The following is a 27,134-nucleotide window of genomic DNA, read 5'->3' as shown; positions in this document are numbered from 1 at the left end:
TTGGTGAGCCCAGGTCTCGTAATTGATTAGATTAGGGAAATCCAAACTAAATTCCTTAAATTCCGTTTTAGATAATGTAAGCTATAGATGCCTACATCCTGGAGTTTTGAGTTGTTGTTGTTAGGTGCGGCACAGTTGGTTCCAACTCGTAGCAACCGTATGTACGACAGAACGAAACACTGCCCAGTCCTGCGCCATCCTCACAATCGCTCTTACGCTTGATCCTGTCATTGCAGCCCCCGTGTCAATCCGTCTCATTGAGGATCTTCCTCTTTTTTGCTGACCCTCTACTTTACCAAGCCTGATGTCCTTCTTCGGGGACTGGTCCCTCCTGAGAACATGTCCAAAGTACATGAGACAAGATCTCGCCATCCTCGCTTCTAGGGAGCATTCTGGCTGCACTTCTTCCAAGACAGATTTGTTCATTCTTTTGGCAGTCCATAGTATATTCAGTATTCTTCACCAACACCGTAGTACTTAAAGTAGCAGATAGATAGCTGTTCAGAAAAACAGTTTAATGGATTAAAAGAGGGCAAGTTGGAAGAAAAGTGACCAATCAGAAGATGTAGTCTCCATTAGTCCATACTAGTCATCAGGAGAGAAGAAGAATGTTTAGTCTAGGGGGAGAGGAAATGAAGATTTCAGAAATGTTATGAAGGAGGAAATAGCTGTCTTCATGAAAGCTTGGGAAGAGGGCTTTTCAGAATCAATGGATATCAAATTTTTAGTCTGTGGAAGGTGTACGGGATGAGTCTTTTTGTCAGGAAACATAGAAAAAAGACTGATCCTTTGTAGAGAAGTTATTTCTTTCTGTTTCTGTTTGCTATGGAGTACCGTCAGGATCCTGGCTAAGAATTAATACATTCTAAATGTGTACCTTTACATGGACATTTGCAGCTATTTTTTGATATAGAAAATGATAGTAATATTTAACCTTTTATTTTTCTTAACATTTCCCAGGATGATATATAAGAGAATTAAAATCATTTGAATTTTGCGATTTTTGTACCTGAGTTTATAAAATGGGTATGAGTTAATGGTTAAATCAAAAAGGAAGGAAGAGGCGGGGAGGGGAGAGGAGGAGAGGGAGGAGGGAGGAGGGAAAAAAGAACACCTATAAAACTACTTTAAAGGCAAGAAGGATTTTCTGAGGCCATTAAAACTTCATAGGAACTATAATAAGGCTGTTTTAAAAACACTTGTTGAAACTTAGCTGATCAGTTTGAGTAGGGAAGGAAAAATCTCCTGGAGTAATTTCGTATCCATTCAAAAAATTATGTAAGAATTTTCTTTGAAAGAATTATAGATGATGTATATTTCAAGGTAATACTGTTATTATAGTTTCTCCTCCTAAATAGACGATGTTCTGTTTGAAATACCGTAATTATGGAATTCAGCAGGAAAATGTCATGGTTAAAGGAAGCTGCTTTGTGAAGCCTGAGGCTACCCTGTTCTCAGCCCCACAACATTCAGTACATCCAAAGAATTTACCTCTTTTGGACATCCTTTAAAAAATGGATTTTCAGGTTGATTAGGAAAATCCAAACTAAATTACTTAAATAAAAATAGAATATTTAGATGATGACTAAAGAATTTTAACTATTGTAAGTAATTTAAAGTATAGATATCCTACATGCATAATTTGAGGATAAAAACTTTTTAAAATATAGTCATTTTTTTAATTCTACTGTTATCTTTAAATTTTTGTTAGGATAAAGATCAGTTTCGTTCAGATTTCTACTTTCAAAATTTGAGCTTAATTTTAACTGCAATTGCATGTATTTATATAACCTTGTAGAGGAGCCCTGGTGGCACAATGGTTTAGTTCTCGGCTGCTAACTGAAAGGTCAGAAGTTTGAACCCACCAGCTGCTCTGCAGAGAAACCTATGGCAGCCTGCTTCCTTAAAGATTACAGCCTTGGAACCCCTCTGGGGCAGTTCTACTCTGTCCTATAGGGTTGTTACGAGTCAGAATCGACTCAACAGCAAAGGATTTTGTTTTGTTTTCTTTTTGGTTCTATAGCCTTGTGCTGTTCATCTAATGTTACTGTGTTTATGTTCTTAATATTTATATGTTGATAATAAAATTCTTTGAGAGATCGTATCCCTATTATTTTATTGCAGCTAACTTTCAATATGTGATTTTTTAAAGCGTGCTGATGACATCACATGTTTAGTAGCAGATACTACACTTCTTGTACACTTTTTTGGAAGGAAAGGAAAAGCTGAGCTGAACTTTGAAGATTTTTATAGGTGAGGCTTCCATAATGTTTACATTTGTATTGAAAAATGGTAGCATGCTGAAGTTGGAAGGGGCTTCACAAATGGTCTAGCGCAGTGATGCTCATCACCTCTTTGCTGCTTTCATCTTCACTGCAGATACTGCCCACTGTCTCAACAACAAATGCTCATGTCTGTCAGTACTTACATGCAGTGCTTAGACTAATAATCATAACAGGAAGTTACTGAACAATAACTAGTTACCTAGTTATCTCCTAGATATTCAGAAGAAAGTGTGCTGCCAATTTCTTAGTCTTAATTAATCACAGTAACAATAGCAAGCACACTTGGAGTGTTTCCTGTGTGATCGACACAATACATTTAACTTCTTTAAGTCCCTTCACTACTCTGTGAGGCACTTTTGTTATCCCAGTTTTACAGATGAGGAAGCCAAAATCCTGAGAAGCTAAGTAACTTGTCCCAGATGCCACAGTCAGAGGTGGTGAAGCTGTCAGAACTTGGGCTCCTTTCTTTCCCATTTACAAAGAACTTCATGAAGCTTTGGGTCATCATGTAATTAAATTATTTCCATATAACCTTTATAATCATTGTATGTTTATCCTGTTCGTTCTTTATCAAATTTTTGTCACAGATTCATGGATAACCTCCAAACAGAAGTTCTAGAAATAGAATTCCTTTCCTACTCTAACGGGATGAATACTATCAGTGAAGAAGATTTTGCTCACATTCTTTTGAGGTATACTAATGTGGAAAATACATCCATATTTTTGGAAAATGTGCGTTACAGTATACCTGAAGAAAAGGTATCTAATCCCTATATTTATTTTGCTAGATATATTATTATCTTGTAATTCTATTACAAGGAAATAGAGAAATATAAAATATATTGCCCTTTTGTTGATTCTTTTGCACCTCTGTGGATTAGTAGATACTTTGGATCTATTTCATTCTTTTTTCTCTGTATCCTAAGCGTTCTGGCTAAATTTTTTTAAATCAATTAATTTAAAACTCTGGATAGAGATACATATTTTTCCAAGATGTGCTGAAAACCCTTAAGGCTATTCAAAATTGTTTTATTCAAATTAATATCATTTTCCAAAAGCATTCTGCTGAGCTGTATGCTTTGACTACTACATAAACATCACCTCTTTAATGAACAGTTTATATTGACATCAGTTCAGTCACACCTTATTCATTTCTATAATGCCCTTAATAAAGGATCATTTGACGATAACCATTGATGAGTGAGTGATCTTATCAGCAGGTGAAGTGAAGTATTTCAAAGAGTTTTGATGGCACGAATGGTTGAGGACCCGGAACAACTGATGGTCTGTTTGTGTAGTAACAAATCAGTTGTCAGCAATTCTAAGCAGTTGCATTATCTGCTGGTATTTGAATGCATCACTGCAACCAAATAGAACTGGTGTTACAAGTAACCCTTCAAGCGTGAGATGTTTTCAATATATTGCCCTCTGTTTGTGTTTATAAAAGGATCAGGTTAACCTATCCTAGAAAAACTTGCAAATAGTTTGACATTGTTTAGAATAGACACACTGTGACCGTGCTCACCATTCTCCAGGACCTCTCAGGAAGGAGAAGAAAGGATTTGATGCATTTGGCCATTAGCTTGCATTATCTGTCAGGCAGAGACTTTTATCTGTTTTGCATGTTAAACTGAATTTCCCCAATTCATAGATACTTCCCTAAAAAATAAATATTGGAAATTGCACTACTTTGTCAAGCTATTAAGGTATTACTTAGGACCTTAAAGAATCTGCTTTTTTTAAAAAAAATTAAATAGAAACATAAAAATTAGCACTCAAAAAGTTAAATTCCAGGGTGGAATCTTTACAGGAACACTTCGTATTGTTGCCGCAGTAAGTTTTGACATTTAAAATTATTTCAAAATAAAAAACTTTTTAAAAAGTTAGATTCAGCTTCTGAAAACTTCTCATTGATAGAAGTATCTTAAGCACTATAAATTACTACAGTAGAAAAGGAGAATTTGGCCAGGGAGCCAGCACTGCTGGAATGTTTACTCTGTACCATGCTTTTTTGTTTTTTTTTTCCTGTATTACCTCATCAAATCCCCAGAACAGCCTCCCTGTTATTGACATCTTTCTTTTAGAAAGAGGGAAGCCGAGGCTCTCAAGTACGTGGACACTTGCCCAAGGATTCAAACCCAGGACTCTCTAAGCCAATGATATTCCTACCACACCTGCTTACTCTTTCCTCTCACCACTCATCCCCTCCCTCCAAAAGAATACAGGTAGTCCCCAACTTACGACGGGGTTCTGTTCTGACAGCTTTGTTATAAGTCGGTTTTTCTGACATAGTCGAATACTTCTTTTTTTTTGTAGTTTTCATTATTATTGCCTTTATTATCAGTATCTTTATAAATCCCACCTTTATTTGTGTTTGGGGGTTGGAAACATCACATATCAGCATCTGCAAGTGACCATCTGAGAATGATACATCAGCAGATTACACACTGTAACTCTGTAGGTGGTACAAAAAACCAAAACACAGACGGTGTATGTGTGGTTCATTGTAACTCAAATGCGTGGTAAGTCGGGGACTGCCCGTAACAACTACAACTGTTTGAATAGCACTTAACGTTTCTAAAACACTTCCATATTCATTCATATCCAACAGATACTTTTTAACCATCTACTATTTAGTAGGCCTTATCGTATCCCCTGAGGATAAAGAGACTAGATAAGCAAAATCTCTCTCACACAGAAATAAATCTTAGTGGGGAGACAAAATAAGTAAACAAACAACAAAAAAGTAAATTATATACTTTCAGATAGTGATAAATACTATGAAAAGGACCAAGAGTCACGAGAATCAGAGAAGGTGGATGATCAAGGAAGGTTTTTCTGCAGAGGTGGCTTTTGAGGAGAGATCATAAGGACCACACTATGCAAAGATCTGGATGAGGAGCATTCCAGTCAGAGGAAACAGCAAATGACAAGGGGCTTGGGAAGGAAAAAGCTTACTATGAGAAGATGCCAAAAGGGCAAAGTGAACTAGAGAGTAGTAGGAAATGAGCGAGAGACGGATGGGTCAGATCTTACAGGACCCTGTAGGCCAAAGTGAGGAGTTTAAGTTGCATTCTAATGGTGATTTGAAGAGTTATGGGAAGCCAATAAAGGATTTAAACTTTAAAGCAGAGGCCAGCAATCTACCCTTCCTCCTATTTTTGTAAATAAAGCTTTATTGGAATGCAGCCGCACTCGTTCGTTTTGTTGATAGCTGCTCTTGTGCCATAATGGTAGAGCCGAGTAGTTGCAACAGAGACCATATGGCCGACAAAAATGAAAATATTCGCTCTCATCCCTTTACAGAAAAATTTACCAACTGTGCTTTAGAGCATAGGAGTGATGTTCATTAATTCAACAAGTGTTTATCCAGTGAGTATTTTCTGGGTGTCTACTTTGACACTCAGATGTGATCTGATTTATTGTTTCAGAAAGATCACTTTTGCTGCTATCTAGAGAACAGATTTTAGTTGGCCCAGCTTTGAAACAAGGAGACAAGTTAAGGCACTGTTGTAGGAGTCCAGGCAAGAGATGAGCATGGCTCATACCAAAGTGAAAGCAGAGAAAAATGGTCAGATGCTGGATCACCTAAAAAGTAGGGCCAAGATACCTTGTTGGTGGATTGTATTTCAATGAGAAGGTAAAAGAGGACTCACGGTTTTGGCCTGCACCACCAAGTGAAATAATGGTACCATTTACTGAGCTAAGCAACAATATGGGTTTAGGTTAGGAGGGAATCAAGAGTTTTATTTTGGACAAGTTAATTTTGAGGTTTGTACTAGATATCTAAGTGAAGACATTAAGCAGGCAGTTGGATGTGTGAATCTAGCACACGGGTGCAATCAGGACTACTTTTGGTAGTCACTAGTATATTGATTTCCAAATTGTGTCTTCAGCTTAAACTCTCTCCTCAATTCCAGACTTCTGCATCCTATTGCCTACCCAGACAGCATCTCCACCTGGCTAGCCAGTAGACATTTCCAGCTTAATGGTTTCAAAATGAAACCCCTGATCATCCCCAAAAAATCTTTTTCCACATGCCATCTTCCCTGTTTCAGTGAATAGAAACTCCTTTCTTCTACTTGCTCTGGCCAAAATTTTGGACATCTTACTGTCGTAGTCGACGCAATCAGCAAATCCTATTGAATCTGCCTCTAACAGAATGTGACAACTCCATTGCTACCACACACGCCACCATTCTCTCTGGCCAAGATTACTGCAGTTGCCTTCGAAATTATCTCTCTGCTTCCCACTTTGCCTCCTTAACATGTATTCCCAATCTAGCAATTAAGGAGATGCTTTACACCAGGATTCAGAGCTTACCATGGTAACTCCCTGCTTTTCTCCAAGTAAAAGCTGAAATCCTTACAGTGGCCCACAAGGCCTACACAGCCTGCTTCCTTATCACCTCTCTGACCTCACTTCCTACCACCTCCCCACTTGCTTACCCTGCTGCAGCCACACAGGCCTCTTTACTGTTTCTTAGATACCAGGCTAGCGTCTGTCTCTTACACATGTTCTTTTCTCTGCCCAGAATGCTCTTCCCATAGGTCCACCTGGCTGTGTTATTTCTCAATGAGGACTACCCTAGCTAATATAATATATAAATAGTATATAACCTATTATATAAATAATAGTTTATAAATAGCATATGACCTGCTTTATAAATTGTAGCCTATTATGTAAATTATAACCCCATCCCATAGTATTCCCTGCCCCTTCTTACCTTAAACTTGTGTTTTTTTCCCCATAGCATTATCACCTTCTACCATACTACATAATTTGCTTGTTTTTATTTTTTATTGTTTATCTGGATAAACTATATCATTTACTTATTTGTATTGTTTACTATCTGTCTTCCCCAACTAGAATGTCAGCTCCAAGATGGCTAGTATTTTTGTCTTTTTTTTTTTTCACTCATATATCCACAGTATCTAGAACATCCGTTGAATGAATAGACAAATGGTCATTAAGGATGAGGGACTTAAATCTTTTCTGTTTTTATGAATTTTACCTAAAGATATTCACTCATTTGTGAAATGACGGTGTACAAGGTTATTCATTACAATGTTGTTTGTAATAGCAAAAGATTGGAAACTACTTAAATGTTTTTCAGTAAACCACTGGTTAAATTAATTGATGTATCTGTACAGTGGAATCTGATATTGGCCATTTTGAATCAGACAATCATATAGTCTTCTATGCTGGGAATGACAAATTGAAGAGAAATGGCGTAGCATTCATCATCAAAAAGAACATTCAGGATCTATCCTGAAGTACGGTGCTGTCAGTGATAGGATAATATCCATATGCCTACAAGGAAAAGCAGTTAATACGACTGTTACTCAAATCTACGCACCAGCCACTAATGCCAAAGATGAAGAACTGAAGATTTTTACCAAATTCTGCAGTCTGAAATTGATCAAACATGCAATCAAGATGCATTGATAATTACTGGTAATTGGAATGTGAAAGTTGGAAACAGAAGAAGAATCAGTGGTTAGAAAATATGGCCGTGGTGATAGAAATGACGCTGGAGATTGCATGATAGAATTTTGGAAGACCAACGACCTGTTCATTGGAAATACCTTTTTTTAAGCAACATAAATGGTGACTATACACATGGACCTCACCGGATGGAATGCAGGAAATCAAATTGACTACATCTGTGGAAAGAGATGACAATGAAGCTCAATATCATAAGTCAGAATGAGACCAGGGGCTGACTGAGGAACAGACCATCAATTGCTCATATGCAAGGTCAAGTTGAAGCTGAAAAAAATTAAAACAAGTCCACAAGAGCCAAAGTATGACCTTGAGCATATCCCACCTAAATTTAGAGACCATCTCAAGAATAGATTGGACGCACCAATGACCAAAGACCAGACAAGTTGTGGGATGACATCAAGGACATCATACATGAAGAAAGCAAAAGGCCATTAAAATGACAGGAAAGAAATAAAAGACCAAAATGGATGCCAGAAGAGACTCTCAAACTTGCTTTTGAATGTACAGTAGCGAAAGTTAAAGGAAAAAATGAACATAAAAGAGTTGAACAGAAGATTTCAAAGGGCAGCTCAAGAAAACAAAGTAAAGTATTATGAAATGTGCAGAGACCTGGAGTAAGAAAACAAAAAGGTAAGAACACGCTCAGCATTTCTCAAGCTGAAAGAACTGAAGGAAAAATTCAAACCTCGAGTTGCAACAGTGAAGGATTCTGTGGGCAAAATACTGAACTATGCAGGAAGCATCAAAAGAAGATGGAAGGAATACACACGGTCAGTGTACAAAAAGAACTGGTCGACGTTCAGCCATTTAAGGAAGTACCATATGAGCAGGAACCGATGGTACTGAAGGAAGAAGTCCAAGCTGCACTGAAGGTGTTGGAGAAAAACAGGGCTCCAGGAATTGATGGAATACCAGCTGAGATGTTTCAACAAACTGATACAATGCTGCAAGTGCTCACTCGTCTATGCCAAGAAATTTGGAAGACAGCTGCCTAGCCAACCAACTGGAAGAGATCCATACTTGTGCCCATTCCAAAGAAAGTTGATCCAAGGGAATGTGAAATTATTGAACAATATCATTAATGTCACACATAAGTCAAATTTTGCTGAAGATATTCAAACACGGTTGCAGCAGTACATTGACAGGGAACACCATAAATTCAAGCTGTATTCAGAAGAGGACATGGAACAAGGGATATCATTGCTGATGTAAGACAGATCTTGACTGAAAGCAGAGAATACCAGAAAGATGTTTACCTGTGTTTTCCGGACTATACAAAGGCATTCGACTATGTGGATCATAACAAATTATGGATAACATTGAGAAGAATGGAAATTCCAAAACATTTAATTGTGCTCATGAGGAACCTGTACATAGATCAAGGGGCAGTCAGTCATTCGAACAGAACAAGGGGATATGCATGGTTTAAAATCAGGAAAGGTGTGCATCAGGGTTGTATCCTTTCACCATGCTTATTCAATTTGTATGCGGAGCAAATAATTCAAGGAGCTGGACTATTTGAAGAATGCAACATCAGAATTGGAAGAAGACTTATTAACATCCTGCTATATGCAGATGACACAACCTTGCTTGCTGAAAGGAAAGAGAACTTGAGCACTTACTGATGAAGATCAAAGACTGCAGCCTTCAGTATGGATTACACCTCAACATAAAACAAAAATCCTCCCAACTGGACCAAGAAACAAAATCATGCTAAACGGAGAAAATATTGAAGTTGTCAAGGATTTCATTTTACTTGGATCCACAATCAACGCCCATGGAAAAGTAGCAGTCAAGAAATCAAAAGACGCGTTGCATGGGGCAAATCTGCTGCAAAAGACCTCTTTAAAGTATTAAAAAGCAAAGGTGTCACTTTGAGGAAAAAGATTTACCTGACCTAAGCCATGATATTTTCATTCGCCTCATGTGCATATGAAAGCTGGACAATGAATAAGGAAAACCGAAGAATTGATGCCTTTGAATTATGGTGTTGGTGAAGAATGGTGAATAGACCATGGACTGCCAGAAGAACAAACAAATCTGTCTTGGAAGTACAGCCAGAAGCAAGGATGGCAAGACTTCGTCTCACATACTTTGGACGTATTATCAGGAGGGTCCAGTCCCTGGAACAGGACTTCATGCTTGGTAAAGTAGAGGGTCAGTGAAAAAGAAGAAAACCCTTAAGAGATGAATTGACACAGTGGCTGCAACAGTGGGCTCAAACATAGCAACGATCGTGAGGATGGCGCAGGACCCGGCAGTGTTTCGTCCTGTTGTACATAGGGTCGCTATGAGTCAGAACCTCCTCAACGGCACCTAAAACAACAGCAACATACAATGGAATACCTTGCAGCTGAAAAAAGACCAATAAAAGTTCTTCACGTCCTAATATAGAATGATCTCTAATACATATTAAGTGAAAAGATCAGGGTTGAGAACAGTGTATAGAGCACAATACCATTTATGTAAGAAGACAGCCTCTGCTAACTCTAGGAGGATCCACGTTGTTTCCTCCAAAGGGGGGCACTGCGTGGAGAAGGGACAAGGACGGGGGAGGTTTTGTGCTGTGCGGTCTTTTGTGCCTTCTGAATTCTGGTAAATATGGAGAATATTGCTGTACAAAATACATAATTTTAAATGTTTTTAAAAATGCCAGGAGATTAGGTCAACTTACCTAGGAGAGAATGTAGGTAGAGACAGGAAGCAAAGAGACAATTGCTTCTCATATTATCCACATGAAGTAAATAGTAACAAGGAAGAAGTATAATTATCGTTACCGAGCTTTGAGGAGCAGATGTTCAGAAGGATTTAAAGGGCTCACCTTAGGTCATGCAGCCGGTAAGCCTGGATTTTCTGCTTCTTCCAAAATAGTACATTTCCCTCCACCTCTAAAACAATGTTTATATTTCTATAAGTTATTATATAGTTGTCTTTTAGAGCGGTTACCTATGTAACTTGAACAGTATAAATAGTGGCATATTTAATTTATGGGATCAGCATGAATTTTATGCTGAGAACAAATTTAGTTTATAAACTTGAGGCCCTCATAAGACCATGTTTTCTGAATGATTATTTTTGTTTGGATCATAGTATGTTGTGGATTTATTCACCGGATTTTTCCAGTCTCTTCCTCCTCCTAGCCTTTTAGCAGTTATTTCAGGCTTGTGTTCCTCATCCCTGCGAGAGATAGCAAGTGCACGCAGTGGGCAGTCACATCCTTTGATTTGGCAGCTACGGTCGTGGCTACAGGCCAAGCACATTATTGGCCAGTGCAAACAGTGTAATCATATTAGAGCTTCATATCCACAGCATTTTCCGGGTTTTCCTTTCATTGTATTATGCCTCACAAACAATCTCAGTTTTGTCCACTTATGACTTGCCACACTTCGAACCAAAAGCAACTATATTTGCATGTTCACATGCTGAATGATATATTTCAGTAAGAATATATGTATTTTTTATTTTAGCAAAATGCACAAAATTTACCGTTTTTACCTTTTTAAAGTATACAAATCAGTGGCATTAGGTCCATTCACAGTGTTGTGCAACCATCGCCACTGTCTAGTTCCAGAAGTTCTTCATCACTGGATTAGTTTCCTGTGGTAACAAAATACCACAAATTGATTGGCTTATAGAAACACAAATTTATTGTCTAAATTTGTGCCCAAATTAGGGTATAAGCCATGCTGATTAGTTCTGAGGGCCCTGAGAGACAGAGAAACTTCCATTCCTCTTTGCTAGCTTCTGGTGGTTCCTGGCGATCCTTGGTATTCCGTGGTTTCCATCTGCCTCCCTTGTCCCGTAGCTATCCTTCCTCTGTCTCCAGTCACAAAGGTGTATCGTCTCCTTTTTTATAAGCATATCAGTCATAGAGAATTGGGACCCACCTTACTGCAGTATCATCTCCTGTTATCTAACTGCTAACACCTTCAAAGACCCCGTTTCCAAATAGTCACATTTGCATGATACAGGGGTTAAGACTTCAACATATCTTTCAGGGGCCCCATTCAGTCCATAACAGTCACCCTAAATGGAAACCCATTATGCAGTTCCCCCCGTTCCTTCCTCTCCCCCGAGTCCCTGACAACCACTCATCTATCCTCTGCTTGTGTGGATTTGCCTCGTCTGGATATAAATGGAATTGTACAGTACGTGGCTGCTTGTGTCTGACTTCTTTTACTTCACATAATGTTCTTAAGGCTCATCCACATTGTACCATGTATCATGCATCAGTACTTCATTCCTTTCTGTGGCTGAATAATACTGCATTGAATGGATACACCACATTTGGTTATCAGTCTGTTCATGGGCATTTGAGATGTTTCCGTCTTTTGGAATAGAGCTGCTATAAATATTCATGTACAAGTAGTTTTTTTTAAAACACCAGTTTTTAATTCGAGTATATGCCTAGGAGTAGAATTACTGGTAACTCTGTGTTTAACTTTTTGAGGAACTGCCAAACTGTTCTCTCCAATGTCTGCATCATTTTACTCTCCCACCAGCAATGTGTGAGGGTTCTAATTTGGTATATTCTCATCAGCATTTTTTTTTTTTTTAACCATGCTAGTGAGTGTGAAGTGGTATCTCCTTGTGGTTTGGATTTGCATTTCCCTAATGACTGATGATGGTGAGCATCTGTTCACGTGCTTGTTGGCCATTTGTATATCGCCTTTGGAGAAATGTCTGTTAGAAGGTCCTTTGCCCTTTTTTTCATGAGGTTGTTTGTCTTTCTGTTGTTGAATAGTAAGAATTCTTTATATATTTTAGATACTAGACCTTTATCAGATACATGATTTGCAAATATTTTCTCCCATTCTGTGGATTGTCTTTTTACTCTCTTGATAGTGTCCTTTGATGCACCTAAGTTTTTAATTTTGATGAAGTTCTGTTTATTTTTTGTTTTTTGTTGCTTATGCTTTTGGTGTCATATTTAAGAAACTATTGCCAAATTAAAGCCCTGAAAATTTGCCCCTGTGTTTTTTTCTAAGAGTTTTATAGTTCTAGCTCTTGAATTTAGGTCTTTGACCATTTTGAGTTAATTTTTACATATGGTGTGAGGTAATTCACTCATTCTTCTGCATGTCATCATCCAGCTGTCCCAGCACCATTTCTTGAAGAGACTGTTCTTTCCCCAGGGAATGCCGTTGGCACCTTTGTCAAAAATCAGTTTACCATACATGTATGAGTTTATTTCTGGACTCTCAGTACGTGTATTTTTGATGCTTTAAATTTTTTGTTTATTACCATCATATTATTGTTGTTAGCATGTAAGCAACTTCTTTTCACCGCACTCCTGACAGTAAAGACACATTCCACTTAAATACCAATGATCCGTTACAGTAGTGATTCTGGGGTGATGGTGGGAGGGAGGAAAAATGGTCGTGCCCTTTCCCTTTGCCCCTCCCCGAAATTGCCCCTCCCTCACTGCTGTTGAGAAAGGTTACTTTAAATGATGTCCATCAAAATGTATGATGTATTTCTTATTTTACTGTTTCATATTTCCAAACACAGAAAGTTTAATCTACACAAAAGAATAATTTTATGGTTTTGAGTTTGACCTGCCTTCCATACATGAGAACCCTATTTTAAAATAGCTAAAAGTTCAGTTGTTGACTGTTGGTGATGCAGTGGTTAAGAGCTCAGCTGCTAACGAACAGGTCGGCAGTTTGAATCCACCAGTCGCTCCTTGGAAACCCTATGGGGCAGTTCTACTCTTTCTTATAGGGTCTCTGTGAGTCGGAATCGACTCGACAGCAGCAGTTAACAGGTCATTCTTTGATTTGCTTCTTAATGCCATGCTCCCTAAAATTATTAACATTTACCTTTAGCTTAAAAATCTCCCATCGTCCTGTTTTTAACTTTTCCCAGCACTAATCTGTCACCCTGAGACAGAAACGGTTGCTGTGGCAGCTGGTCATCGTGTGAGCTAGTACAGAACCAGAGCGGTGACCGATTTCCCTGGCAACAAGCTCTCCACATGGAGACAGACAGACCCCTTCTGGCTCTGTCTCCTAACTGACTCACACATCCCTCCCTGAAAAGCACAGCACATAGGGTGGGTCACAAAGCAGGATCCAGGGTTGAAGTGGCCATGAATGGACGTAAGGAAAGGCGAGGAGAAAAATGCCAAGAAAAGGAAGGACAGTGAAGAGCCTCATACTGCAAGTAAAAGAAGGGTTGTACTGGAGTGGGAATCATGGGAAAAAGTGGGTATTCTGAGGATAAATCATTTAATCAGTGCTTGTTTATATGAGAAGCCTCCTCTGGGTCTTACCTCCATGTTAAGGTCGGAATTGGTCAAGCATAATCCCTTGGCCCTCTGCTCTTCTCTCTGTACTTTCTCTCAATCATGGTAATTTTGCGGAGAACACATTAATTACACGTGATTCTTCATGTCCAAACTTGTATTATCTGACGTACATTGTGCTCATATCGAATAGATGTCCTGTTTAATTGAAGCAATAACAGTGGTGATAACTGCAGTTTGTGTGCCTGGCGTTCCAGAAGGGGCCGCCCTGATCGCCAGGTCCTTCTGCGGTTGCACCCCCAGCCCCGCCTTGGGCCTCTCAGAGCTGTAGACGGTCATCGTCCTTCCTCCTGCTGCCCTGGCTTCATTACCACGTGGGAACAAGTCAAAATACCCTACTGTTGACACTTGTTCAACTTCCGCGTTTCGCAGTGTCGTTATGCAGACCAAAACCAAACCACACCCATTGCCGCTGACTCGATTCCCACTCAGAGCAACCCTACAGGACAGAAAAAAACTGCCCCCCATAGGGTTTCCAGGGAGCGGCTTAGATTTGAACTGCCCACCTTTTGGTTAGCAGCTGGGCTCTTACCCACTGCGCCACCAGGGCTCCACAATGCAGACATTAGTGATCTGATGCTGACTCGTGTTGAAGAAGTACATGCGCAGGGGAAACTTTTTTTTAAGTTTTTTTCTCAGGGTTTTTGTTTTCTTAATCATTGTATTTACTTTCAGGGTTAAAAAAATTCAGGTCTGAAATACAGCATTTTAAGAAATTAAACTTTTTTATTCATCCTTATTGTAACCATTTTTGCACCTTTGTGCTCATATGACAGTGTTTTAAAAATACTTCCATCTGTTATTGCTAATGGTAACAACACTACCCAGTGGAAATAAATCTGATACAATTTTAACATAAATCGGTTTTCTGTGCCCTGGAGAGGTTTACTTCATGATATATTGCAGACGTTTAATCTGTTTACTTGTATTAAATATAGATATAGTAATAAATTTGACAAGACTGAACCTATATGCATATATTTTCCCAATATAGGGCATCACATTTGATGAATTCAGATCATTTTTCCAGTTTTTGAATAACCTAGAAGACTTTGCAATAGCCTTGAATATGTATAACTTTGCAAGTCGTTCTATAGGGCAAGGTAAGTAATCATCTTTTAAAAATTAACAGCAAAAAATAATCCTGCATTGTTTTTAGGAATGTTGGGAACAGATTAATTAAATATGTCCTATTAGCCATCAGCTTGCCTAAAAGTCTAATGTATTCTTTCAGGAGGAAGTTAGTTCTGACACTTAAAGAAAAATAAGCAAAGATGAGGGAAATATGCTAAATTTTAGTACTGAATTTATTACTGCTCTTACTTTCATATTATAGGGAAAAGCTAACGATGTCTGTAAAAGTTAGAGAGGAAGAAACCTCGTGGCCACTTGATAACACTGAGGGATGTGTGGCTCTCTGGAGAAGGGCCAGCTGGCCGTGCCTCCAGCGTCCTCACAGGATATGGCGTTTTTATCTTGCTGATTTTACTCGCAATCCCTGCTGGCTCAGAAACCTGACCTGTCAACATAGCCTTTCTCAGGAGAGGACTTAGACTAACAGAATTTTGAAAATAATGTGTAAAACTGAATATCAATTTTGCTTCATTTACAAAGAGAAATACAACTGTCACAAAAATCAGAATGCTGTTCTCCTCAGAAGCAGCTCATTCTTTTTCTGTAGGTGGACAAACAAGCCAAATGGTAATCAGAATAGTGTCGGTGAATATGAATCAGAACGAAGAGAGTCAGGTGACACATCCGTCTAGTGATAGCGTGGTGCTAGGAAACTGAGTCGCGTGAGCCACAAGCCCCTGCCACCATCTCCACCTGAGGGATGGCCTTGTCTGCGGGTTTGGGATACCAGCTTTCTGTCAGTAAATACTCTTCAGTATTTCCCAGACAACTCACAGAATAGTCTTTCTAAACCACAGATCAACCTTTCTGCAACATGCCTGCTGTGGAAAACTTTTCATTTTCCAAATTGCCTGTTGAAAACTGCAGGTTCCTCACCTCATGGTCTCCTGTGAGGACTTTTCCAGCTCCTGTATGTTCCCTGCTGACTGTGCCTTGTGTTCTCATGGCCCCCCGCGCCCGTGTTCACTCACGCCATCTCATCTGCCATTTCTCTCATCCCTGCCAGCCGACATCCCTGTGTCCTTCGGGGCTCAGCTCAAATACGAAGCCACAGCCTTTCCTAATCCCTCCCCTTCTCTCCCTTCTCCCCGCTGCACGCTTCCAACAAAGAGAATCACCATCTCCAATTCTCACAGCACTCTGTTGGCATCTTTCCTGTAATGGTTAATTGGACAGCTGTCTCATCTCCCATTTGAGAACTTAGTCATCAAAATGACCTCTGAATTATCTGTTGCTGATAGTAGGTGCTCACTAAACAGTCAGCGAATAAGAACACATCATCAAGCTACCGCTTCTTGGATCTTTTCATTAAAACCGCAGAGATTTTTGCTCCCTAAAGGCAGAATGATTATTGAAGACATCGTGAGGTATATAAGATCATGACTCATGCTTAGAAACAGCTTCTGTTACAACCTTTCTAATAATCAACATATAGTATTACGACAGTGTTAATGGTCTGCTTTTTCTTTTTATGTGACATCTATCTAGATGAATTTAAGCGTGCCGTCTATGTAGCCACTGGCCTGAAACTTTCACCACATTTAGTGAACACTGTCTTCAAGATTTTCGACGTTGACAAAGATGATCAATTAAGTTATAAAGAGTTTATTGGAATTATGAAAGACAGACTCCATAGAGGATTCCGGGTAAACCTGTAAATTTCAAGCCTATTGAGATCCTTTTTAAAATCTGAAAGAAAAAAAAATCCATCTAGGTTTCAGAAATAATTTTTATAAATTTTTAAGGACATAAACATGAAATGTTTTATTTGGAAGGAAAAAGCATATCCCATACCTGCTTTCAGAAAGGATTCAAGATAATGAAAAATGACACTTTTTTAAAAAATCTAAAATCAGTTTAACTTGCAGTGATTTATTTTCATATTCAGTTAGTTTAATGTCTCCATCCCAGTTTGCGGGGGAGGGGGTGTTGCCAAATATTTTCTAAAAATCCAGGCCGCGCATAGGCTTTCCAGACTCGTGACTGTACGAAGAATATCACCGTTTCTCATGGAACACAGATTCCTACCAGACAGCGTGAGGCTCCTGACGTCACTGCATATTCAGTACTTTATATGGAAAATAAGAAAACATATTTTTTGTCAGTTGCACTTTTTTTCTTTTAACATACTACAGAATAATTACTAGAAATACAGTGATTTTTTTCTAACAAGCGTGTTTTAAAGAATGAAATTATAGCATGAGTCAGTGACTGCACATCTAACATTTGTGGGTGTGCCATAAATGGAAAAAGAAGAGAATTTTTTTTATTAACATATAGAATATTCAGTCTTTCCTCTTTGGCAAGAATATCACTAAGTATTATACATTTGGAGCCCTGGTGGCGTAATGGCTAAGAGCTCGGCTGCTAACCAGAATGTCAGCAGTTGAGATCCACCAGCCGCTCCTTGGAAACCCTGTGGGGCAGTTCTGCTCTGTCCTATAGGGTCGCTGTGAGTCAGAACCGACTCGACGGCACACAGCAAGAACAACATTATACATTTAAAAAGAGAAACATTTATATATGTAAAAAAAGATTCATTTTAGACAATGTTTTTAAAGATTTTTAGTGACTTTTTGAAGTCCAGGCTGTCTTGATAAAGATGCTGTGTACTGCCACCTAGTGGTTCCTTGTTAGCATGTAGGTGATGCCACAGATCACCGCAAGGATAGACATTGAAAATCACTTGTTTTTCCTCAAAAACTTGAGAGTGGCGAGATCAAACTAAAGTATAAACTGTGACGTAAACCTCTGTCATGCATCGCTCTCTTAGGTGTTGGTATTTTCATGTGTATTTATGTATGTATTTATTGCACACTCGTGGCATTCGTGACGTTCTGTTTGCATTTTCATACTCTGATCTTTATTCCACAGGGTTATAAGACAGTTCAGAAGTATCCTACTTTCAAATCCTGTCTGAAGAAGGAACTTCATAGCAGATAAGTACGTTAGCTTCTCTGCTTTTTCTAAATATGATGGCTCAGTAATAATAAAGGGTCACAGCTTATTTGTCTAATATCCAGAAAATAGCTGCAAGGAATAGAATTATAATTTGTTTTTAATTTTTAAGAAGGCACGATTTCATTTTAGTGTGCTAATTCAACTTAAGAATTAGTGTTTATGACAAAATGTTAGCTTGCCATTGTTGAGGTGTGATCTAAAACTGGACTGAACACACTCATCTGATGGGAATTCTTATTGGAGTGTCTTGATTAAAAATTTTTCTGTTTAACCTGCAGTTTGTACTTGAGTGGATGTGATATAATAAATCCACATGGGATTATTGTAATCTAGGATAATTTCAACCCAGGGAATACTGGTTACTGGTTTTAAATCATGGTTCTGAACGTTCGCTACAGAAATAGCGAATTGTTTTAGAGTTCTTTCTAGGTGCCTGGTGCTGTTCCAAGTGTTCTTCCCCGTGTAGTATCTTATTTAATCCTCGCACACATCCCATTTCACAGCAGGGAGAAATCAGGGCTTAGAGAGTGAGTAATTTGCCCAAGGTCACAGGGTTAGTATGTGCAGACCAGGGTTTGAACCTCATCCTGTCTGATGGAAAAGCCCATGTTATTTATTATTCACTACACTATTACGAAACCAAAAGAAACAAACTCACGGCCGTCGAGTAGATTCCAACTCATAGCGACCCTACAGGACAGAGTAGAACTGCTGCCCCATGGGGTTTCCGAGGAGCAGCTGGTGGATTCGAACTGCCGACCTTTTGGTTAGTGGCTGTAGCTCTTAACCACTGCGCCAACCAGGACTCCACACTATTACCACACGTTGCAGTAGTTGAGAAAAATATGTGAGATTTGTTAGATTATATGTTGACCTAAACAAATACCTCAGACTTGTTGCTAATCTCAAAAATGAGGAATTTGTTTTCCATTTTTTAATTTTAAAAGCCAACTGTAGCTGTATAATTTTGGTCAATTGTGAGTGCTGATGAGTTGGGTTTTTACAATGGAGGTTTTGTTGTTCATTTATAAACGCTCGCAAAGATATCCACGTATGTATTTTTTGCTGTGTTTCTCAAGCTGGAAACATTTATGTATGTCTGTCTATAGCAGTGTCGGGGTCCCTGGGTGGTGCCCAAAGTTAACACACTCAGCGGCTAACCAAAGGATCAGCAGTTCCAGTCTACCCATAGGCGCCTCGGAAGAAAGCCCTGGCAGTCTACTTCTGAAAAAGCCATTGACAACCCTGTGGAGCACAGCTCTATTGTGACGCATATGGGGTCACCATGAGTCGGAATCAACTCTATGACAAGTGTTCCCCAAAGTAATTCAACAGGATATTAATGAATATTACTCTAAAAAAACAAAAAAAGAGTTGCTTAGTCAAATAAGTTTGAGAAATATCATAATAAACACAGTTAAATAGATTCCTTCCCACGTAGAACTTACGGGTCTTTTATATGTCTCTCTAAAAGAAAACTGCAGTATTCAGCATTTTGCCAAGCAACTCTGAGGCTTGGTGTTTTAGGAACCCACTTTGGGAAATGCTGATCTAAAATGTTTAGAGGCAGGTGGGCTCATTTACTTATCTCTGGTGGTAACTGTTGTAATCAAACTAACAAAAGAAGTTAGGTCTTTCTGCTCTCTAGGACCGGTAGCTCAGTGGTAGAATTCTTGCCTTCCACGAAGGAGACCTGGGTTCGAATCCCAGCCAGTGCACCTCATGCGCAGCCACCACCCATCTGTCAGTGGAGGCTGCATGTAGCTAGGATGCTAAACAGGTTTTAGCAGAGCTTCTAGACAAAAATGGACTAGGAAGAAAAGCCTGGTGATCTACTTCCGAAAATCAGCCAGTGGTTCAAAACAGTCCAGTCTGCAGTCAGTCATGGAGACGGCACAGGACTGGTGCTGCATTTCGTTCGGTTACGTGTGGGGTCGCCATGACTTGGGGGTGACTCAGCAGCAACCAACAACAGTAACAGACTGCCCTGTGACACCTTAAAACAAAAACAAAGTGGGGCCATACCATCTACAGTCCGTGTAGTGTTCCCAACCAAGTAATAACAGTGTCACACTAAGTGTATTGATCCGATGCAATAGGGCATAAACCGTGGATAGAAATGACTTCAGTTCCTCTACGCCTTCATAAGACTGAGGGTTAGACATGTGACTAAGCAGAATATTGAACTTGCAGTCAGAGGAAATGTTTAATGATTATTTTATTTCTTATATTTTCTGTTGGGTATTGTTTATTGTAAGTCTTACTGTTTCGTATTATTATCACAGTCATTTTGTATTTATGTCATCAACTCTGAATGACATCCTAAACAAAGACGGCTTTTGTGTTACTGCTTTCCTTGGTTTCCTCAGGTACTCCTAAGAGAAAGCTTGAAGCATCGTTGTCTCCGTGGAGGATGCAACAAGCAAAACTTTCAGAGACTGGTGGAAGCAGGTCTCAGATCACAGCACGTAGAAAGGAAGCAAAAGGTGAAACGCTACGAAAAGTATATTTTTTTCTTGAACTGAGTCCTCAGATGTAGCACAGATGAGTTGTATCTTCTAACTACAAAGGTTATGTTATCAAGTTGCGCTTTTGCCTTGATTTAGTGAACTTTGCACTTCTTCATTCCTTTCAGGAGTATATCCATACTTCTAATAACTATATAGGAATATATTTTAAATATTTTTTCTTATTTATTAGAAATTTGTGTCATTTCAAAATAATATATTACTCACGGACTATAGATCACCTAAAAATGAACAACACTTTTTTTTTTTTTTTTTTTTTTAGTTTCGGACTGTGAACTTGTTTTCAGAAAATTTATGTTGCTTGAAATTAACCTTAATGCCCTTAGAATTATTAGTAAATCCCTTTTATTTTCCAGGTTTTTAATCACATTGGAATAATTTTTTTAAATAATAGAAAGTAGGCTACTATATAATACAATAGTTTACACTGTACTTTTAACTTTTAAAAGTACTTGACATACATTGTTTGAATTGCATAAAGTTTTTTTTTTTTTAATTTTTGTTCATTTACCAAAGTCAACAGAATGTCTGGTATTCTTTGATGTATACAGTAAAGAAATTTAAAACTGATTTTTTTCCTTTGACAAAATGGATGGTAGAAGCAGTGGTGGTGGTTGTAACAGTATTCATTGTCAGCGTCGTCATTGTCTTGAACGCGATGCCGCTCTTGATTGCAGTTGGTATATGTTAGTAACACTAATATCTCACAGCTCTGTAACTTATTGCATATTGTTATATGTTTGTAATGTCTAAATGTGTATTATAAAAGACTAATATAAAATGGTTAAAAAGACTGATGTATATATTAAGTAGTTAATATTTTGTGTCTTACAAAAGGACCGCATGCAAAAGTGATGCCAAATGTTCAGAGTAATTATAAATAATTTAAATATTATTAATTATTTCAAAATAATCGTCTTAAAGGGGAAAAAGAAAAACTTGCAATAGAAAATAACACAATTAGATTTTCAAATGGAGAAAATAATTTGATGGTACTTAACAGAATCTGCTCAATTTGAAAAGTGTACTTTATATAAGGATACTATACAAAAATAGAGCAATGAATTTAAGCTAACAAACTGATATATGTGGAAGATGTTTATTTGTCTAAGACATTTAATTTAAGGTTACACACACTCCAACTGTTACATTGCTTTTGCATATGAAAATAAAAGCACCAACTTTGTTTTTATAAGTTATTAAATGTGAAATTGATCGTTATCAGACTATTTATAAAGGTAATGTTATTTCCAAGAAAATGTTATCATTACCATTGACTATGTATTTGATAGACTTTTTACATTCTTTATATTGTTTATTACACTGATATAGAAGTATGTGTTTCATAAGTGTAAGGATTCCATATAGTAATAATAATTTAATTTTATGTGTTTTAAAGGTTGAGTCAGTTGAGCATCTTGTAAGATTGACTGAATGAAAATCCTATCCACTCACAGTGAATGTTCTCAATGTTAATTATTTGCTATCTAAAATAACTGAAAAAAATGCAGTTTACTTCAATCTTTGACTATGTTCTATTATCTTGCATACATAGAAAAATTGCTCTTTCAAAAGTCCTGCAAATGTAGTTACAAACTGAACTGGCTCGTGAAAATCCTTTATTTGTCTGCCGCCCCCCTAAGAAAGGACACCAGGCTGTGACTCCTGTCATCTTTATTCTTTGTTGCTTATCAGAGTGAGTGGATGAATATCTGTGTATAATGCTGCAGTATAATAGTAAAATGTGAATAAATAAAATTTTCTGAGCAATTAAAATGGAAAAAAAGAGTAAATTACAGCAATTTCATTCATATCAGTGTTCTTGAACTTTGTCCTCTGTAAAATGGAAGGTAAAATGATCTCAGTGGATTAATGTGTAAAAACAGTATAAAATGCTTTGAAAACAATAATATACTAAATACATGCATGCTCTTATTCTTGGTCTTTCCTTCTACAAACTCTTCTTCGTCAAGACAGAGATGTACATAAAACTGGTGTCATACTTTTTACAGAGTCTGTGTAGTAAAGGTTTATGGTACTTCTCACAGTCATTTCGTAATAAGAAATTTGTTTAACTTAAGTTCCAATTTATTGTTCTTATTACAATATGTAATTGTAAAGCAACCTGATTATCTTATATTATCTTAAAATAAACATACCTGCCCTTGAATCAAGAAGTTTAGTGCTGTGCTTTTGTGTATATCTGTGAACCATTGTCTTTCTGAAATGTCACCTCCAAAATTTGGAAATCTTGTGGATCACCGAACCTCCACTCATTGTACACCCTCTGCTGTGAGAGACCATGGCAGTGAGGTTGATCTCCCCAGCCTTTGTGAGTCAGTCCCAGAGCCATAAAACCTCTCCAAGTGTATCATAGGAATTCCTACCACAGAGAACTTACGGCCGCTGGTACTGGAAAGCTTTTCTGAAAGCTTACATCCTGGAGTATCCATTTTGCTTTGCAGAACTGATTGTTTAAATGTCTTAAAATTATTAAACCAATACTATGCCAGCCCCTATTTAAGTATTACTGGTGTTTTTGTAGGCATTGTCTTACTAAAGCAACTCCTACAAATTTATCAGTTTTCAAAATATGCTAGTTATTGTCCTACGTTTTATAGCCATACAGTGAAATACATCTTTTGCATAATAATTTGATGTCCAAAGAATGTGAAAATATGAATTATATAGTATTCAGTAAGTATAAAAATTTGAAGATGAGAAAGTGTTGTGCTTTGCTTTTTTACAATTTGGAGCATTTTTACTTTCTGAGCTCATGAAATAATGGACATTTTGCGGTCAAATGCACTTAGATTTTGTGAAATACTATATAATAAAAATTAGTGCAAAGATATAACACTGTATCTTTGTACCTTTACGATTCTCTTTCTGTCGCAGTCAGTATTTCTGGCTCACGTCTTGTGAACTGAGGCGTACACCTGTCATTGTGACAACATGCATGTAAGTATACAGTGCTGAGCACAAGTAGAGACAACAGCATTATAAAAATTTTCTGGAGAAGTTAAATTTTGTTCAGCATTGTGAAGGAAGAAGAGACAAAAAATGGAAAAAAATAAGAATGGAGAAGTGATCTGAATTAGGATAGATTTTAAAAACTGGGGCTGAGTAAACAGTTTGTAAGAAAGTAAATGTAAAGAAATGCAGGCTAAATCAGTCGTGACAATACACCCTTTCATATGGCAGATTGAAAAGACAGAATCTTTTATAATATGTAGTGTTGGCGAGTGTGTTGCTGGCGAAGCTATAAATTTGGGTGCAGCATCTTTGGAGAGCAATATAGAAATATCTCAAATTTTTTTCCTAGAATTCTGGGATTTTATCTTGTGATAGATAATATCCCAATACCTATATTCATAAATTTACAAGCCAACAAATATACAGTTTGTAACTCTGAAAAAGAATTAAGTCCATTTAGCGTGTTGATAGGACATGGTCTGCAAGATATTTTTACAGGAGCACAGCAAGGTAGGAAACTGTGTATGCTGTGCTACCGTTTGTGTTTAAAACACACACTTCTGTATGCATAGAATTTTATTTTAATACATTTTTATCAAAATTATGTGTACATATTTTTTAAAAGTCAAAGAATTGTCAAAGATGTGTAATAAAAAATAGCCTCCCCAAGTCCTGTCTCCTTCCAGCCTCATTCCTGGTCCTCAGAAGCAATCCCTTTCGGTGATTTTAGCAGTTTCTTTGGTATCTACCCTTGTATTTCTAAGTAATATATTTATATTGCTATTTCTTGATTTGCTTTTAACTTTTAGATTATTAACTGTTGACTTCCCACAATGGAAGATAAGCATTTGCCTCTCTTACTCAAGCCCCCTCCAAGACACACCACACACTTCCTCCTCTCTACCCTTTCGGTATAGTTAGAGCCTGATGTTGGATCAATTATTGCGTCATTATCGATTACATTTTCTCTCAGATACATCTTCCTTTCCCTAGGGTTAAGGTTCTCCTTTCATTTTGCTTAATTTTTTATTGTCCCTCTTAATTTGCCTGTCGTTAATTCATCCTCAGCCTCTTTACCAGAACGATACGTAGATGGTTAATACAGTCAAACACATCAAGTAATAGATCGTTTTATTATTATTACTTTAGAAGTACCTTCTGGAGCTCTTGGTCTCACTGGCCCATCTAGAATGCTTGTTCTCAGGCCTGGTGCAGAGCTGTCATTCCAGGATTTCCTTCTCCATTGTCCTGAAGATTCCTTCCACCCTCTCCAGCACCCAGGTCTCCTCTTATGTTTTCATTTTTTGGAGTGGATCACAATTCTCCATATTTCCTGAGAAAGGCTGCATTGTATATGCATTTTTGAGATGTAGTATGCCTGAAAATGCCTTTATTCTACCTTCATGCATGAGTAACAGTGTGCCTGGGTATAGACATCTAGAATGATACACTTTTCCCCCAGAATTTTGAAAGCATTGCCCCATTGTCCTCTAGCTTTCAATGTTGTTCTCAAGAAATCAGATACAATTCTGATTCCTGGCCAATTCTTTTCTCTCTGGAAAGTGGGATCTTCTCTTTGTTCCTACTGTTCTGAAATTTCACGCTGATGAACTAAAAGACCTTCAGGTTTTTGATTCATTGATTGTGCTGGGCACTCAGAATCCCTTGCAATCTAAAAACATGCCATTCAGTTCAGCAGAAAAAAGAAAATGTAACTATTTCTTTGAGAATTTCCTTGCCTCTTACTTTCTTCTCCAGTTCTTTTGGGAATTTCTATTATTCGGACATTAAACCTATACTCAGCCTTTAATTTTTCTTCATTTTTTTTTTTTTTTTTGGTATCTTTAAGATTTCTTCACTTTAACTTCCATCCAGTCTCTCGAGTATTTTATTTATTCCATCAGATTTTAAATGTTTTTCTCTAAATTTTCTTTTTTTTAATCTGTTCCTGTTTAATCAGTTGCTTTTATTTGCTCTCTGATTATTTAATTTCAGTTTCTTTAAAGTGTTCTTCTGCTCCTTTCTTCGCCTCATTCCTTTTTTTCTGTTTGAGTTTCTCGTATTAGACATTTTTCTCAAATATATGGTAATTCTGTACTATCTATCCGTATTTAAAAAACAAATTGGAAGCTCTGTGTACATGGGATGAGCTTTTTACTGATGAGTTTGCCTCTCTGATGTTCTGGCCAGGCCGTTTCATCTGAGGGACCTCAACTATCAGTATTGATACGTCCTGTCTGCTTGCCCGCTCAGTTTTCTCCTGCCTGGTGCACCAAAGCTTGACTGCTGTTGTGTTCAGAGCTGAGTATAGGAAGGAGGTCCTTATTTAATCCACCTCTCTTTAGTATGGAAGGAGCCCTGGCGGCGCAGTGGTTAAGAGCTCAGATGCTAACCAAAAGCTCGGCAGTTCAAATCCACCAGCCGCTCCATGGAAACCCTATGGGGCAGTTCTGCTCTGTACTAGTGACCTACTATAGGGCAACGGGTTTGACTTTTTTTTGTTTTTTTAATTGTACTTCAGGTGAAGGCTTACAGAACAAATAGTTTCTCATGAAACAATAGTACACATATTGTTTTATGACATTGGTTAACAACCCCACAACATGTCAACCTTTTTTTTTTTTGGTGAAAATACACAGCCAAAGATACACCATTTCAAAAATTTCTACATGCACAGCTCTTCCAATTGTGCTGTTATTCTCACTTAAGAAGAAGGCTTACAGAACAAAATAGTTTTCTCATTTAACAGTCACTACAAATGTTGCCCTTTGACAATGGTTAACAATCTCACAACACATTAACAATATCCTTACTCAACCTTGGGTTCCCTATCACCAGCTTCCTTGTCCCCTTCTGCCTTCTGCCACTTGTCACTGGACTACTGTACCTCGTTAGTCTCATTTGGTTTTACAGGGCTGTCCACTCCCAGGCTGAATGGTGAACCTTGGAAATCACCACTGAGCTAAAAGGGTGTCTGGGGGCCATACTCTCGGGGTTTCTCCAGTCTCCTTTAGGTCAGTAAATCTGGGCTTTTTTTTGTGAGTTAGAATTATGTTCTACATATTTCTCCAACTCTGTCCAGAACCCTCTATTGTGATCCTGGTCAGAGCAGTCAGTGGTGGTAGCCGGGCACCATCTAGCTGTACTGGACTCAGTCCGGTGGAGGCCTTGGTAGCTGCGGACAATTAGTCCTTTGGACTAATCTTTTCCTTGTATCCTGTTCTCTTCATTCTCCCTTGCTCCGGAAGGGATGAGACCAATGGAGTATCTTAGATGACTGCTCACAGGCTGTTAAGACCCCAGACACTACTCACCAAGGTAGAATGTAGAGCATTGTCTTTGTAAGCTGTGTTATGCCAATTGAGCTAGATGTTCCCCGAGACCATGGTCCCCACAGCCCTCCGCCCAGCAATTCAGTCCCTGAGGGAGTTTGGT

The 27,134-nt window shown here is 38.1% G+C and overlaps 1 protein-coding gene across 1 annotated transcript in view; it reads left to right on the top strand.

The window, feature by feature from the left end:
* MICU3 (mitochondrial calcium uptake family member 3) overlaps positions 1 to 20,978 on the top strand; it is a 102,488-nt gene extending 81,510 nt beyond the window's left edge. Inside the window, exons 10-15 of the mRNA XM_004382786.2 lie at positions 2,153 to 2,253; positions 2,873 to 3,044; positions 15,095 to 15,203; positions 16,723 to 16,880; positions 18,109 to 18,177; positions 20,565 to 20,978. Of these exons, the coding sequence (XP_004382843.1) occupies positions 2,153 to 2,253; positions 2,873 to 3,044; positions 15,095 to 15,203; positions 16,723 to 16,880; positions 18,109 to 18,177 (609 nt within the window). The 3' untranslated portion in view covers positions 20,565 to 20,978. The remainder of the gene's footprint in view (positions 1 to 2,152; positions 2,254 to 2,872; positions 3,045 to 15,094; positions 15,204 to 16,722; positions 16,881 to 18,108; positions 18,178 to 20,564) is intronic.
* The last annotated feature ends 6,156 nt before the right edge of the window (positions 20,979 to 27,134 follow it).

Source organism: Trichechus manatus, unplaced genomic scaffold (genome assembly GCF_000243295.1).
Source record: "Trichechus manatus latirostris isolate Lorelei unplaced genomic scaffold, TriManLat1.0 scaffold00099, whole genome shotgun sequence".
NCBI lineage: Eukaryota > Metazoa > Chordata > Mammalia > Sirenia > Trichechidae > Trichechus > Trichechus manatus.
This window is presented reverse-complemented; position numbering and strand designations above follow the sequence as displayed.